This window comes from Triturus cristatus, chromosome 8, assembly GCF_964204655.1.
Source record: "Triturus cristatus chromosome 8, aTriCri1.1, whole genome shotgun sequence".
Classification (NCBI taxonomy): domain Eukaryota; kingdom Metazoa; phylum Chordata; class Amphibia; order Caudata; family Salamandridae; genus Triturus; species Triturus cristatus.
Window position 1 is genome coordinate 206,633,094 of NC_140591.1, and position 17,327 is coordinate 206,650,420.

General features: G+C 45.2%; 1 protein-coding gene across 1 annotated transcript in view; it reads right to left on the reverse strand.

The window, feature by feature from the left end:
• The window catches only part of LOC146801851 (trifunctional purine biosynthetic protein adenosine-3-like), a 253,558-nt gene that overhangs the window by 45,093 nt on the left and 191,138 nt on the right, over nt 1-17,327 (reverse strand). Inside the window, exon 18 of the mRNA XM_085623717.1 lies at nt 16,601-16,731. Within this exon, the coding sequence (XP_085479843.1) occupies nt 16,601-16,731 (131 nt within the window). The remainder of the gene's footprint in view (nt 1-16,600; nt 16,732-17,327) is intronic.

Below are 17,327 nucleotides of genomic sequence, written 5' to 3' on the forward strand. Positions count from 1 at the left end.
GGCCGGACTCAAGGGAATTTGTTATCAGTAGAGGCACAAGGCAGGGGTGTCTGTGCTCGCCTTTGCTCTTTACATTGACCATTTTTTAAAAACTCTAGAGCTGAATTTAAACATCAAATCAGTTGTAATCTACTTGGCACACGTTCTTTGCAGCAGGCATATTAACCCTCTCCACTAACTACACAGAAGTCAAAACCTCAACGATACAAAATGCTGATCTCTCTCCGGGAAGATAATTAATCACACGAGTTATCTTGACATTTATGTGAGGCCTGGTAATTGCCGGCGGAAAGAAACGCTGCAGCAGGTGCTTCTAATCTAAGCATAATAAACTTTCAAACACGGACCCAGGAAGCCAGCGGCCGTTGCGGTGGCACCGGTCGCACCGCCCTAAAGCCGGCCCTGGAGCTGCGGGGCTCTTAGAAGGGGTGAAACAACAGTAAGGCCTCATTAACGTTCAAATGGGCTTTTAAATACCTGTGAAGTGCTCGGGTGAAGTCTCATCGCGGGCTGAGGGCCGACACACACAACGTGAGTCCAATCGGTGTTGCGCGACTGGTACACCCGGCCTAAATACACACGGCGTCCCCTGGCCTTGCCAACAGCGGTAAATGTAACATTTTTGAAAATTAATTATTAAGAAATAAACACTCACTCACGTGCTCTAGTAGTGGTCCGAGGTGCCGGAATGCAGGTATTTAGCGAGCCGAAAGCGGAGACAGGGCATTGGGCGGCAAAATGCTCCGGGGCTGGCTGCAGACGCGAGGGAAGACGCACTGCCGTGGGAGCGTGCGCGGCTATAAAAAAAATAAGCCAATCACCCTTCAGCTTCCCCGGCCTAAGCTGAAATTGTGATTGGCCCGATTTTTTTTGGTCCCGCCGCCCCTGCGCTGTCATTCACAGTGCTTGTATGCTTAAATGCTTAATATTTAAAAATAGTTGACTCGAAGGAACTCGAGCCCGCGGACCCCCTGGGAATGTGTCACGGACCCCTGGGGGTCCGCGGACCACAGTTTGGGAAACGCTGCTGTAAATAACAGATGTTACAATTACTCCATTTAATGTATTTCCTTCAAGAACCTCGAGAGGGCATTATATGATAATAATACATGTCAGCAGTTACGTATTTTTTATATTACATACAAAAATAGTTTTTGAAATCTTGCAGATGTATTAATTTTAAATGTGCAGATAATATTAATTTGAACAACAGTGCTTTACATAGTATTAAGTAAAGCAACGAAGATCAAGTGAATTGTTTTCAGCAGGCAGTTGTGGAGTAAGTAGTTGGGATGTGATCAGGGCGAGTATAGACACTGACAGTACTACTAAAGCACTTTACACTTTTACATGTACATTTACATGTTTACAAAAATTCTTCATAGCTAAACAGAAGAAGTTGAATTTAAGGAAGTTTTAAGTCCACAACACTATTGTAGTTTGATAATATTCATTTTGGGAGCCTCGACTCAAGGCCAGCACTGGTGGGTCTCACGTGTAAAGGGATGAGAGCTGAGAATAACTATAAATTGTGCTAAGGAGGAATGGCCATGAAGTCAAGCAGCTGAACGGAACAAAAGTGGAATGTAGTGCTGGAAAGTTTGGGGACAGGTATGGGGTAAGAGTTTGTGGGGAACAGAGAGTATAAGGTGATTGAATAAGTAAGATGGACAGGTGAAAGAGGGCAAGTCCCCTTAAAAGCAAATCAGTCAGAGGGCTCTGGGTCATGCAGACATCCATCTGCCCTGCTGCAGTGGAAGGGGGTATACCAGGGAGGTGGGGGATTGACTAGTAGAAATTTAGCAAAATATATCACTTTGTAAAGGGGGGAAATTAACTACTTTTGGGGGCCGACATGAATCTAATTAACTCATGACAACTGAAGAGTGAGTTGGTGGTGGTGGTGGTGGTATGCAATAGAAGGTGAATGTGTTTTTAATAGTATTGACAGTGGCGAGCAGCATCTTTGAATCAAATAGCACACATGGGGCTCCTGTCTGAGGAGGTAGGAGCACTGATATTGGGACAGCGTTTTAGAGAAGATGAGTGGGTGTGGAAGGGTGACTTTGGACAAAACTGAAAGATGAAGGTATTTCTTGTAGCCGAGCATAGCTTACAAGGGCAAAATGCCATCAGGTGACTGACAGGAGTCATGCAATTGCTGACTGATGCACAAAGCTGAGAATACGGGTTTGCTGTCACAAGCATAGAGGTTGCTAATGATTCCAAAGGAGGAGCAATAGAGTGAGAAGCCAATACATTTTGAAAGGCTAGGGGATCCGTGAATAAGTAAGGCAGAGTTGTCAGCTGTTATTAAACAACCAATGGATTCCATAGCTTAGTTGTAAAATGAGGCCACACAGCCAATGTTGCAGCATACACAATATTTATTTACACTTTTATTTGCCAGTAGTAACTACATTGAATGTCTGGGTGTCATCTTGCATAATAATTTTTGGAATGTTCCCCTCCTCTTGTCAACTGAGTTGAATGCAGCAGGCTGGTAAAGATTGATGCAGGGACATATTGAACCAGCCTCCCCGCTTTACCAGCTGTAGTGTGGGTTGGGACAGCACGCCTTAGGTGGCACCTATATAGGTAGCAAAACATCACTTCTGGCGTGGACGACACACATGGAGCCGATCAAAGCCACCTACCGGCACACAGGGGTACTTCTCATGAAAAATCTTCCGGATCCAGTCTGATGCCTAGACTATATTCAAAGGTAAGGAATCTGCGGCTAGACAGTCTCTACTAGATAAGGCGTTACCGAAGGTAAGTAACTTGTTCTTTTTGCAGTGAGAGGAGGGGAAATAGGAATGGAGAGGTGGATGGGGAGATGGAGTGGTGTAGTGAGAGATGGCTAGAGAAGAGGATAGATGGAAGGGTGAATGTAGAGAAGGTTGTATTAGGGAAATGATGGTTAGGGAGATGATACATACAAGAATATATGGCTGGAGATACAGATTAATCTAGTGATGAATGGAAAGAAGGAACGAAGATGAATGAAGGGAAGGATGTACAGATGGATAAGAGAAGGAAGTATGCAGGATGTGTTGGACCTCCTCGACAACATCGAGAATCCAAGAGAAATCACATTCCTCATGACATTCGATGTGGAGGTTCTCTACACCAAAATCCCCCAGGATGCCACTTTGGAGGTAGTGGAGAGCCTCCTGAGAACGACCAACCGCCCAACCATAACACTGGCGGAATTTATCATGGAATGTGCTACTCTTGCACTTAAGAAAAACTTTAGACACAAGACCAAGCTCTACCACCAGATACAGGGGACATCAATGGGGAGCACTTTTACTCCCACTATGGTATGCCTGTACATGGCAGATTTCGAAGCAAGGCGCATTATCTGCACCACTAACCCTTTCACTATAAGTATCCTGCTGTGGAAGCGATACATAGATGACGTCCTGGTCCTCTGGAAGGGGGACTATGAGAGTTGCGCTTCCTTCACAGAATGGATTAACACTCTAAACCCTTACCTCAAGTTAAAGAGCCATGTTTCCAACTCAGAAATCCTGTACCTGGAGCTCCAGATCAGCCTCAAACAAGGCCAACTTGTAACTAAAACGTACAGGAAAAGCACGGACTGTAACAACTTCTCTCTTTCACAAGCCACTATTCGAAGGACCTCCAGGAGAATCTCCCTTACGGACAGTTCCTCCGCCTCCAACGGAACTGTGGTAACCTCACAGACTACCGAGTGCAGGCCAAAGAACTCAGCAACAATCTTCTGGAAAGACAGTATCCATCGAGGATAGTGAGACTAGCAGAAAAGAGGGCACGTAACAATAACAGAGAAGCTCTCCTGGAAGATAATGTGCGCACCAACGAGAACATGGTGACATGCGTCACCTCCTTCACCCTGCTCTCCAACGAAGTGAAATCCATCATTTTAAAACTCTGGAAGATCCTGAACGCGGAAAACCTGAGACTGGAACGCCCCAACTTCACATTCAAGAGAACATCTAACCTGAGGGACCACTGGTACACACTAGACTAGACCACAGTTAAAAAAATAAAATACACAAGGCACCCTCTGGAACCTCCCACGAGTCACAGAACATCATCCTTGTGGGAGTTGCACTGCATGTAACTCCACCAGCCACTCAAATGTCCTACAGTTGGGCACCTTTAGATGGCTACAAAGGCAACATACAAATTGCAACACCAAAAACAGCATCTATCGGATTACTTGTCCTTGATTATGTTGGCATGACCGCAAGACCAGTCAAGATAAGAATGGGGGAACATAGAAGTACTATCAGGTGTGGCAGAAACGCTACAAAAATTAGCAACCACTTTAAAGAGTCAAATCACTCCACCACTGACCTCAAGTGGACTGTGTTGGAGGCAGATGCGTCCTGGAGCACAATCACTATCTTCAGATGGGAACAACGGTGTGTGTTCCGCCTCCAGACCAACAAAAATGGGCTTAATGAGGAGATTCCTTGGACTGAGATATAGACACCCTCACTCAATGTCATTTGTTGCTCCACAATACTCCGAGGTTTAGTATCAGTCACTACATTACTTATTTTGGTGCATCCATAGAATAACCATTATAGACCTGTAACACCCTTATCTCTACACCTTCTGGGATGAACCATGCAGCATAATATTCCCTTTACAGTAACTTAATATCATCCTAGCTATGATATAATAAAGGAAATACCCTGGATTGGGTATAACTGTTATGTATTATTTGTTAGAAAAAACAACAGGAGCGTAACCCGTAAACCTCGTTGAGATAGGGTAATAATGTAAGAAACAACAACAACTCTCAACTGGTATCATTCGACCAAGACAAATAATTTGCATGTAAAAAACATTACAAAGGAGATAAGGAAGACTCAAGAAGAGAATGATTTAAGAAAAAACATACTGTATTAAGTTAGGAAAAAATTCACTTTCACTTCACGTTGCGCCGTCCCTTGCTGATCTCACCTTGTCACTTGCGTCGCCGTCTTCGTGTCACATACACTTTAAGCACCAAGTACAAGTCCGGGTTGTCTTTATGATATATTAACTGTATGTACAGTGCTGCTATTACTGCTTCATTTTTTGGACTATTCAAATTTATACATGTTTTTATGTTTCTTATTTTATGTATTATTTGTGCCAACTACTATAAAGGCTTTTCTTACTATATATCACACAATATAAAGACCCCTTCCCTGTTGTCCTAGCAGGGACAAGGATGAATTGATACAAGGTTTTTAAACATTTTTTAAAGATTTGTCAGCAGGGTCTGGGTCCAACAGATATGAGGCTTTTTTAGAATATTCTATCAGCCATCACTATTAGGGACCTTCTCTCTTCTTCATGCGCCACACAGTACTGTTAAACTCGCTCCACTCGTAGATGGCCACTGGACATGCACAGTACCGTCAAACTTACACGTCAGCGCTCCAGTTTTCCTGCGGTCAGAACGAGTCTTAGCAAACCGCAACTCCCAATGTATTGCTTCTTCTGGGGACTAGGAGTAGTGAAGGTGCTGACAAACTGGCTGCATGCTGAAACTGTGAGTACATTCTAAGTCAGACCGAACACGACCAACACGTTCCTTTTTAGTTATAATCGCTGACATGATGTGAAGTGCATAAATATTTTCAGATAGCACGCATTCAAATCGGCAACTCCGTGTCAACAGATGATGCTGCAGTCCACCGAACTTTAGGTAAGCTCGATATACCTGACTTCTATACAATTCGTTTTGCATCATACATTACCGCACTGTGATAAGTGACACCAGACGTTTGTGTGCGAGCACGGTGTCAATGGGCAGACAACCATAGTGATAACTCGACATAGCCATATCACTCATCAACAGCCTCCGCACCTATTATCATGAACATTCCTTGTGATGCAACTATCCAGGGGGCACCAGTTTGTGTATGTATGTCCATGTATGTATGTCCATGTATACAGAAAAAATCTCCCACATGACCTAAAATACTTTCACTACGGCTTGAAATATCTTTTGTGGGCTTGCCTTTCTAAATAGATCAAGACATACTACATAATGTCATTTTTGCATTTTATTCAAACATATTTTTAAATACCAAAAGATGAGGGTAGAGGCTATTAGAGACCGCACCTAACAAATGAACAGTGTCTCAAAGTATCGAGTAGTGCAGGGAACCAAGGAGCACTCCCCTCTATACTCCTTAACTAAGAACAAGTCCTACAACAACATTACGTGCAAAACGGTCCAGCACTATACAGTATATTATAGAAATTCCACATCAAAATTCAAGACAATAAGCACACGGAAAGACATCCAAGTCCAAAATGTGTGTTTCTTGAAAAGGTTTTTCTTTATTTTTCGAACAGAAACACGAGGACCACTTAAGCTGCGGGTTAATATGCCACTGCGGATATGTAATAGGATACAGAAGTTTTGCGTATATTCGATTTTCAAATACTTGAACTGCACAAACATCTATATGAATATACTTTGTGTCACATTGTGAATCCCTGAAGAAGTCTCTATGGGAGATGAAACGCGTTGGCTATGAATCTTTGCCTTTGAGAAAATAAAGAGAAATCCTTTTAAGAAAAACCTTTTCAAGAAACACACATTTTGGACTTGGATGTCTGTCACAGCGCGTAGGTGAGATTGGAAGTTTGGGAGGAGTGAATGCGGTACTACGTCTCCCAGAATGCCTGCCACTGACTGGAGCGGGTGTCCTACCTCTCTTTCCACTATCTTCCCTATGTAACCTCCTCCCTCCCTGAACACGGGGCTCGTCACCTGATGACCTCGTTAGACGCCGAGTCCCGTCAAGCCTGTGATGTTCCGACGGATCCTGATCTACCCAGCACGACCACAGAACCTTGCCGGGTAAGCTGTGCCTTGCCTCATCCCGGATTCTGCGTCGGAGCCTCCCCGAAGGGTCCCCAGATAGACGCGGGTTTCTGAGACACCGAAAACGCTGCCGCTCATACGTCTGTCGAGCGAGCGCTTTTTGTTCTTCTCTCGGACTGCCGTCCGTACTACGGACCCCCGGCACTGTGCACAGGTGCGGAGTCCAGTAGTCAGACGCACATAACCCTCAGGCCCTTTACCTTCCTGGCTAACGCGCATAGGAGCGCGAGTTCCTGAACACCGCGGGTGACTTCCGCGTTGCCTCCCAACCGCGGACATCGCAGAATTACTCACAAGCGCTGGAGCGCTTTCTACTCGCTTTTTGTAACATTACTTTGGAGAGCTGTTGAAAAGCTCACTTTCACACGTGCAGGAGCGCTTTATACTTGTTTTTGGTCGCTTAGCTGTTGGATAGCTCTGACTCCTAGGCAAATACCGTTACGTGGCGGTTGGCGACACACGTGCGCCCCGGAGCGCTATATCTATACTTTTCTACGTCAAGAGGAGCCGCTGCAAGGCTCGGATCCTAGTACAGTGACGCACGCACAGTGGAGAACGCACTCCGCTGGTGGAAGCCTATCTCCAGGATCTAAAATACCTGCAGGACGCACGCCTTATGTTAAAGGCGGGAAAGCATGCCGCCTTCCTAGGTAGTATTCTGTTTACTTCCTTCCTGAATACCTGGGGCAAAATCACAAGGTACGTGAATTACTTGCAAACTTGTATGGATTAGTTGTGGGAGGGATTGGGCCACACTCATGGTTCTGTTGTGTGTCTTTTCTGCAGGAACGAATGACGACAGAGAGTGAAAGATACAACTCCCTGAAGTTTTCCCAAGAGTCCTGCGGCCCCTACATTCTCGTTTCGTTTATCCCCTTTTTCCCTTTCCCCCTTCTTTGTGGTCTTCCCAGACGAGGTGGATCTCGTTTCTCTCTGGTGGGAACACACAGATAGGGGAAGGGGTTACTCATGTCCAGCATCGCTCCTGCTGCAGCCGGCTTAAGGTTAGTGCCTACCCTCTCCTGTGACAGAGTGACGAGTCCACGGTTACTTGCAGCCTGAGCGATGGATACCACCACAGTGCTTACATCGGTGCTAGAAACACTGACCGCTTTACGAAGGGAAGTGGACGCCTTTAGAGGCGAAAACCAGGAGTTGAGAAATGAGATGGGAACCATGAGAAGAGAAGTGGCTGGCCTGTCTCGTGTACCCACCGCAGGCGCTCGAGGGCCTTCATACATCCGTAATTGGACTCTACCGCCTCCCTCTTCCTCCAACTCTACACCCGAGCAAGGGGGGAGTGGGGGAACCTCCACTATCCAAGTCATACAACCCTTACACTTGCCGTTAGCCCCTCCTGAGAGGTTTTTTGGGGACCCAAAAAAGTTTAGTGTATTCTTAGGGCAATGTAAACTACACTATATGTGCAAACCTGCTGTCTTTCCAGATGATCAGACCAAGACTGCGTTCATGATGTCGTATTTAGGTGGGAACGCGGCTAGTTGGTCCTTTCCCCTGATAGAGAGGAATGATCCCGTCTTACAGGATTTTTCAGCTTTTTGCGAAGAAATGCGCAAATTATTTGATAGAAAGGCACATCAGCTTTCTTTAGACAGAGAACTCATTGCCTTGCGACAGGGTTCACAAGATCTCTTGTCGTATATCACTAATTTTAACCGATTAGTAGTGGAAACCGAATGGCCAGTTGAAAAACTTTCCTCCTTGTACTATCAAGGGCTGAGGGGAGAATTAAAAGACGTATTGGCCCAAGTGGTGCATATGCCAGCTACATGTGATGAATTAATCGACCTTACAGTCCAGCTAGACCATCGATTACAAGAACGGAAGAATGATCGGCAACGGCCAGAAGTCAGATATATGCCTATTCGGCCAAAACCCCCTTCAGAGGGACCTGCAGTGCCCAGTGACGGAACGGAACCTATGCAAATCAGCGGAGTAAGAGGACCCCTGAGCACCGAAGAGAGAAATCGTAGACGACTCCTGAAACTCTGCATGTATTGCGGGAAATCAGGGCACTTCATTAAAGACTGTAGAACCAAGATCTCTTCTACTAGCAGAGAACAGAAAGAGGTCAAGAAAGTGCCTGTAGTAGAACAATTGTTAGAACCCTTGGGAAACGACTATGCTCAAGCAAGTTGAAGACCCCTTGTTTGAGTAAAGCAGCAGAAGAGGTCTTTGCCGCTCAAAGCCACATGATTCAACCCATGGCTCCCCACCTGCTCATCGGTGTAACGTTGCAGTGGCCTGGATCGGACCCTGTGATGGGTTATGCCTTGGTAGATTCCGGAGCCACGGGCAATTTCATAGACCAACGATATGCAAAAGACATAGGAGTCCCATGCATAAAAAAGGAGATTCCAGAGCCAGTAAAGGCAGTGGATGGAACTGATCTATCATCCGGTCCGGTGAGTTTGCATACGCAACAACTAGTGATGCAAATTGGAGCAGAGCATTATGAGGTCATAAGGTTTGATCTAATAGATGCCCCTCATTTTAAATTGATTTTGGGACTGCCTTGGCTCACATTACACGATCCCTATGTGAGATGGGCTGCCAGAACGGTAACCTTAAACTCCTCCTATTGCACGGAACATTGCACCTATACCCGAGTCCATTCGACTACTATCCCTGAAAATCCTGCAGTGCTACTGGCGCATGGATGTAGCACTCAGGAAGCGGATCCACTCTCGGAGCTTCCCGCATACTATCACAGATACCAAGATGTGTTCAGTGAAAAAGAGGCCAGCAGACTACCCCCTCACAGAGCGTATGATTGTGTCATCGACTTGGAACCAGGAGCCAGCATACCGTGCAGCCGCATATATGCACTTACAGAGGCCGAAACTACCTATCTACAACAATACCTAGAGAAATTGCTAGTGTTGGGGTTCATACGTCCATCTACTTCTCCCGCCTCTTCTCCCCTGTTTTTTATACCAAAACGCGAAGGGGGATTGAGGGAATGCATCGATTACAGGGCTCTTAATAGAGTGACAAAGAAGAATCGATACCCTCTACCATTAATCCCCGTACTACTGGACCAATTGAAGGGAGCTACTGTGTTCTCCAAATTAGATCTCCGAGGCGCCTACCACCTGGTGCGAGTAAGACGGGGAGACGAATGGAAGACAGCCTTTCGGACAAAATTAGGGCTCTACGAATACATGGTGATGCCCTTCGGCCTTTGTAACGCCCCCGCCGCCTTCCAATACTTCATGGATGATGTGTTGAGAGGCCTCTTGGATGTGTCTTGTATAGTATACATAGACGATATACTGGTGTATTCGCAGTCTATGGAAGAACATAAAATCCATGTGGCAGAAGTATTAGAACAACTCCAGCGACATGCGTTATACGCCAAACTTGAAAAATGTTTGTTCGACGCCTCTACCGTCGAATTCCTGGGATATATCATCGGTCCTGATGGGTTGTGCAAGGATCAGAAGAAGATTCAAGCTATTTTGCAGTGGACCTCTCCTTCCAGCGTTAAATCATTACAAAGCTTCCTAGGCTTCGCCAATTTTTATAGGCGGTTCATACGAGAGTTCTCCAGGATCATTCAACCGTTAACTCTCCTGTTGCGAAAAGGAGCTGTCTCTCGTTGGACTGATGAGGCTGAACGAGCATTCCAAACCTTGAAATCATGCTTTACGACAGCACCTGTTTTACGTCATCCGGATGTAAGTCAACCATTCGTGATTGAAACAGACACATCATATTACGCAGTAGGAGGGATCCTTTCCCAGCGACATCCCGAAACAGGACAACTTCATCCTGTGGCCTTCTTTTCGAAGAAACTGACATCCAGTGAAGTGAACTACAGTATAACTGATAAAGAGTTATTGGCCATCAAAAGGGCCTGCGAAGAGTGGAGACACCATTTAATGGGGGCTCGACACATGGTAGAAATCTACACCGACCATCCTAATCTACTTTTTCTGAAAAGCGCTCGAGCCTTGACCCCGCGCCAACTCCGTTGGTCCTTATTCTTTGCAGATTTCGACTTCGTGATTAAATTTCGACCAGGGCCACAGAATGGAAAAGCAGATGCATTATCACGAATGTCCCCTGAGACAGAAAAACAGCACCTTGAAGAACCACCGTGTATCCTACATAAGGCCACCTTCCAGACAGAAATCTTGGCCACCTCCTCTACAGCAGCCTTTCTACAAGATGTGCGACACGGAATCGAGAGGGTGGACACGAAAGCTTGGATTGCCCAAGACCCCGAGCATCGCGCTATCATAGACCAACTGCTGTATGTTGATAACAGACTATAAGTACCGGAGAAGTCCCTTCAAATCCAGGCCTTACAGTGGGTACATGATACCCTCTTAGGAGAACATTGTTATAGACTGCAGAATTTACATATAATAACACCAACCACTCTTTATTAGGTACATCCCCCTTCTTCTGCTTACATGGGTTCCACCCTAACATGTTACCTTTCGAACAACCAGGAACATCCGCCCTTCCTACCATACAGGAACACCATGCCCACCTGAAACTCGTGCTAGCCGAAGCCAAGCTGCACCTAGAACTCGCTCAAGCTCGAGACAAAAGTAATGCAGATAAAAGGAGAGTCCCATCCCCCTCCTATCAATTAAGAGATAAAGTATGGCTGAGCACGAAACATTTACGTCTCAAGGGAAACACTAGGTTACAACCTAAGTATGTGGGGCCTTATTACATAGTGGGCATAGTCAATCCAGTAGCTATGAGACTACAGCTCCCGCTAAGTGGCACATACATCCAGTCTTTCACGTCTCCCTCCTACGACCTTATCGCACTGGCACGAGACAGCCAGTAAAACCGACTCCAGTAGAAATAGAGGGGGATGCAGAGTATGAGGTACACGACATCCTGGATTCCAGACGGGTCAGAGGGAGGTTGCAGTACCTCATTGATTGGAAGGGGTATGGGCCAGAAGAAAGGTCATGGGAACCTGTCACACACTTGCATTGTCCACACCTCCTCAGACGATTTCACAGGTGTTTTCCCACGAAACCGGGTGGTCCGCCGAGACGGCGGTTGTTAAGAGGGGGTTCTGTCACAGCGCGTAGGTGAGATTGGAAGTTTGAGAGGAGTGAATGCGGTACTACGTCTCCCAGAATGCCTGCCACTGACTGGAGCGGGTGTCCTACCTCTCTTTCCACTATCTTCCCTATGTAACCTCCTCCCTCCCTGAACACGGGGCTCGTCACCTGATGACCTCGTTAGACGCCGAGTCCCGTCAAGCCTGTGATGTTCCGACGGATCCTGATCTACCCAGCACGACCACAGAACCTTGCCGGGTAAGCTGTGCCTTGCCTCATCCCGGATTCCGCGTCGGAGCCTCCCCGAAAGGTCCCCAGATAGACGCGGGTTTCTGAGACACCGCAAACGCTGCCGCTCATACGTCTGTCGAGCGAGCGCTTTTTGTTCTTCTCTCGGACTGCCGTCCGTACTACGGACCCCCGGCACTGTGCACAGGTGCGGAGTCCAGTAGTCAGACGCACATAACCCTCAGGCCCTTTACCTTCCTGGCTAACGCGCATAGGAGCGCGAGTTCCTGAACACCGGGGGTGACTTCCACGTTGCCTCCCAACCGCGGACATCGCAGAATTACTCACAAGCGCCGGAGCGCTTTCTACTCGCTTTTTGTAACATTACTTTGGAGAGCTGTTGAAAAGCTCACATGCACACGCGCAGGAGCGCTTTATACTTGTTTTTGGTCGCTTAACTTTGGAGAGCTGTTGGATAGCTCTGACTCCTAGGCAAATACCGTTACGTGGCGGTTGGTGACACAGGTGCGCCCCGGAGCGCTACATCTATACTTTTCTACGTCAAGAGGAGCCGCTGCAAGGCTCGGATCCTAGTACAGTGACGCACGCACAGTGGAGAACGCACTCCGCTGGTGGAAGCCTATACCGAGGTTCTAAAATACCTGCAGGACGCACGCCTTATGTTAAAGGCGGGAAAGCATGCCGCCTTCCTAGGTAGTATTCTGTTTACTTCCTTCCTGAATGCCTGGGGCAAAATCACAAGGTACGTGAATTACTTGCAAACTTGTATGGATTAGTTGTGGGAGGGATTGGGCCACACTCATGGTTCTGTTGTGTGTCTTTTCTGCAGGAACGAATGACGACAGAGAGTGAAAGATACAACTCCCTGAAGTTTTCCCAAGAGTCCTGCGGCCCCTACATTTTTGTTTAGTTTATCCCCTTTTTCCCTTTCTCCCTTCTTTGTGGTCTTCCCAGACGAGGTGGATCTCGTTTCTCTCTGGTGGGAACACACAGATAGGGGAAGGGGTTACTCATGTCCAGCATCGCTCCTGCTGCAGCCGGCTTAAGGTTAGTGCCTACCCTCTCCTGTGACAATGTCTTTCAGTGTGCTTATTGTCTTGAATTTTGATGTGGAATTTCTATAATATGCTGTATGGTGCCGGACAAAGAGAATATTTTTACTCTATAATAAACTTTTTTTATACAATTTAAAAAAAAATTTTATAAGGTGAAAAATACATATATTATTAAAACATGACAGACATAAGAGCAGTACTCTCCATTATTTGAAATACAATGCATGTAGATAAGCTTTCAATAATGTGAAAATTACTTTTCATATCCCCATCAAGAGAAAAGAAAAAGAAATTATCAAATCACACCACACCTCTCATTCCATATCATCCTCACCAAAACCAGACACACATAAACACATTCAAGCCTTCATTCACTTCCCAGCTTAAATTGACGTGCTAATAAAACACATGGTAGAGATTCTTTTCAACTATCCAAGGTATTGCCGCCGGCCGGGAGTACATCTAGCCAACGTACGTTTTGGTGGATTAAATTAATTACTATCCACCTTCCTCAGGGCCATCTAATTTATAGTCTCATGTTCAATGGCAGAGGTGCGATGGGGAAATCTGCAGATAGAAAGGTTTTCAAAAATTGAAAGAAGCCCAGGATATTAATTGTTATGATTCTAAGTTATGAAGCACATGGAGAAATCTCGTGCTTTCTGCTTTGCCTATACATACCAAATGTATCATGCAGAAATAGAGTGATTAGAAGGAAAAAAGAACTTCCCAAAAAATGACTTCTTTTAAGAGGTCAGAGGTAGATAGCCTTCACCAAACCAAAATTGTGCATAGGGTGAAAAAAGAATTGAATAAGTAACATCTGTACTACGTGAATAGTATTCTCTGTGCACCTCCTGTAGTGGCCTAGATAGATATCGTGCCCCTATATATATTATCTCAACAAGTCTTATACTGACCCTGTTTGGCAAATATAGATGTTCTCCTTGCCTACAATCTGTTATTCATGGGTGAACCGAGGGTGGTATCCTAGTGTTGTTACTTCATTCAACACGTGGACTTTGATTGTGAGACAATATTGTTCCTGGCTCAATGCTGCAATGTGAAAAAACACTGACATTACATATTGTCCTGTACTGCCTGTTGGAACACTTTTTAAGAGAAATGTATTTTTAATGTGATAGGGTGGACCCTCACATTGCGGATTACCTATAGGGCTCAGACGCTGAGTTTTAATGTGTGGATCTCTTTAGATCAACTCTTCAGACATGAAGAGGATTAGGTCTTTAAAACAGGTTCTGGACTCAGTCACTCAAGCTGTGGTTATCTATAATGGCATAATGTTGTATTTAAAGTGAGCACTACCTTTTAGGGTTACCTCATTTCTGGTTCCAGTGCTACGCTATATACCAACAAAGACGAACTTTCACGTGGGCACATTCACCTTGTATAAAAAGCTTTACTGTGATTTCATTTAGTACTGCATGTTCCCAATCACGGTGTTTTTACGAGGTTGCAGCTATGCTAAAAGCACACGGCAATTCTAAAAAGAAAACATATTCAATGTTATTACTGATCTCTTTATTGTTGCTATCCTATGCTTGGAAAAAGCCCTTAGCTTTACTGATATTAAGAAGCCCCTATATCTTAATTCATGGTGTGATTAACGGTATGTTGTTACGCTCAACAGGTTTGCCAATATGCTGCTGTATAGCCTTATGATTTACCCTATGCTATTGAGCGATATGCTTTCACGCTTATGGTTAACCCTGTACTAGGGTGTCACGCTGAACCTTTGTCCACGGTCAGATACTAACCCACCCAATGAATTCCCCTGGACTACATGGCAAACGGGGCAAGGAAAATGGGGCAGACCCAACCCAGTTAATATTCTTGGGGATGGCTTATCTGTATGTCCATGTATGTCATAAATGTCCATAATGTAACGTTGTACTGTACGATTATGATGTACGCTTCATCCAACAACAATGCCTACATATCATGCCCTCGAGAACCTTCAGGTGGGGCATAGTACTATGTGGCATTTACCAGTTGTATCTAAAACAACCAGTATTTTATGCAAGATACGAGAAACACATACCGTCTTGAAGCATTTCTGTATCTCTTTTCACAAGTTTTATATGATAAATTCCACTCAGCTAGGCTTTATGAAACAATATAGATAGTAACACTTAAGTCAGCATCGATATATGTTTTTAGATTTTCCAGATGCCTTCCCTAGCTGATATGGCGAACCACTGACACTAGGCCTAATCTAACATACATATCCCAGAATTAAAGAAGTAAGATGCAAGTGGATCACAAGTACCAGGCCACAGTGTTATTGTCCTCTGTGGACATCACTATGCCTACTCACTTTTGTGGGTTCCCTGCCATGATCATCATCCTGAGTCTTACTGCTGATCATTTTTTAATGAATAATTACATACTCCTGTGTTTTTATGCTTCTAGCATAATATTACTACACACGATTGGGGTACTTTAGGAGTGACATTCGACCAAGGGATTTCACTGTTGGAACAGCAACCGCTCTACCAGGGCTTTTAATATTTCGACTACTATGCTTTCTCTCTCCCTTCAGGTCGGACCCAGAACAACACAACACAACACACACACAGTAGGTAGCACGAAAAGGCACCACTCAGTGTGGCGTAGTTTATCCACTATATGCTTTTATGTTTTTTGTCCTGATGAAGCGCCCCAGATTCCTTTGACAAACACAGGCGCAAAACATGTCGACACATTTATTGAGCGGTGACCACTACTAGGTCCCACTCACAACAGTAATTTAATTGGAGTTCTTTTACTTGTTCTCATACTTGTTGACTACCTGGGTTCCCTCAAAAGCCAGAGGTAGCACTAACCCACCATAGGCTTTTTATCCCTGCAAGGGTATTCCTGTCAATAAAGCTTTGCGTTGGAAATTCCCTTACCAGTTTTAACCTGCACATTACACCCCACGTCACAACCCACCTCACTTGCACACATCTATACGGCAGCATCGAAAAAGACCTCCGCAAAAGTGACCCAATGAGGAGCACCGCCCAATGATGAAGCATGACATCCTCTAGGGGATGTGTGAGGGCAACTTAAACAGTCCCATTGACTGTCCACTCTCATTACCCCGGCACAGGCACTCTCCACACTCTGAGAAATTGTGCCTCTCTTATTCTCTAGTTTTACCAAGGAACACCAGCCATTACATTCAATTTTGTAATTGCTACTTGGAGCACGTGCTTCTGGACCTCTTGTATCCTGGTCCCTGGCCCCCTTGAATCCTCTCCCTTCTGAAGGGGTGTATTATTTGAAATGAGAACATGTAGACAAACATTTGAGAGCATTCCAATGAAATCATCTTCTGCTCTTACCCTGGTAGCAATAGCTGCTCTTGTTGCTTTTTTCAGGTCCTCCACACCAAACCTGCTTGAGATGACGAGGGATATTTGTGTGGAGCTGTCCGGCTCCTTCGTGCTGGCTATTAGGGCTTCGAGGTGCGAACCTCAAAACAAAAGGGAGTAGGAGAAAAATAGATTATGTTATGACAGTTACAGTTAGGAAGTGAACTAATATAAAGTGCAAAGCTTATGTCTGCCACTGAATATCACTTAATGTACCTAACGCAAGGCAAAAGATATACACAGCACTATATTGAACACTTAAACACATTTTTTATTTCCATTTGTAAAAATAGTTAGAATTAGAATTGTGAATGTGTATTTCCATCGGCTGAGTTATATTCCATTAGTGGTGTTGTACTAGATATTAGGGTTGAATAATATGGGAAGATGCTTTGGTAATTAAACACTAGACAGAACCAGAACTCAAGGGGAGTAGAATAAATGGAGGATTGTGGCAGCAAATATTGTACACTCAGAGAAATTTGGCATTTCAGCCGTCTTCAGCCAGGCTTGCTTGAATCCAGTGGCAAAGTGAGCAAGGGACTCATGTCTGAGCATACCCTGCCAACTGGATTCAAGCAAGCCTGGCTGAAGACAGTTGAAATGCCAGAAACTGGTCCTAGGAAGCTTGTTTCCGGTCCAGGGAAGGCATGGCTTGGCAGTTCGGGCTGGACTGTTCCCATGAGGCACAGGGTCA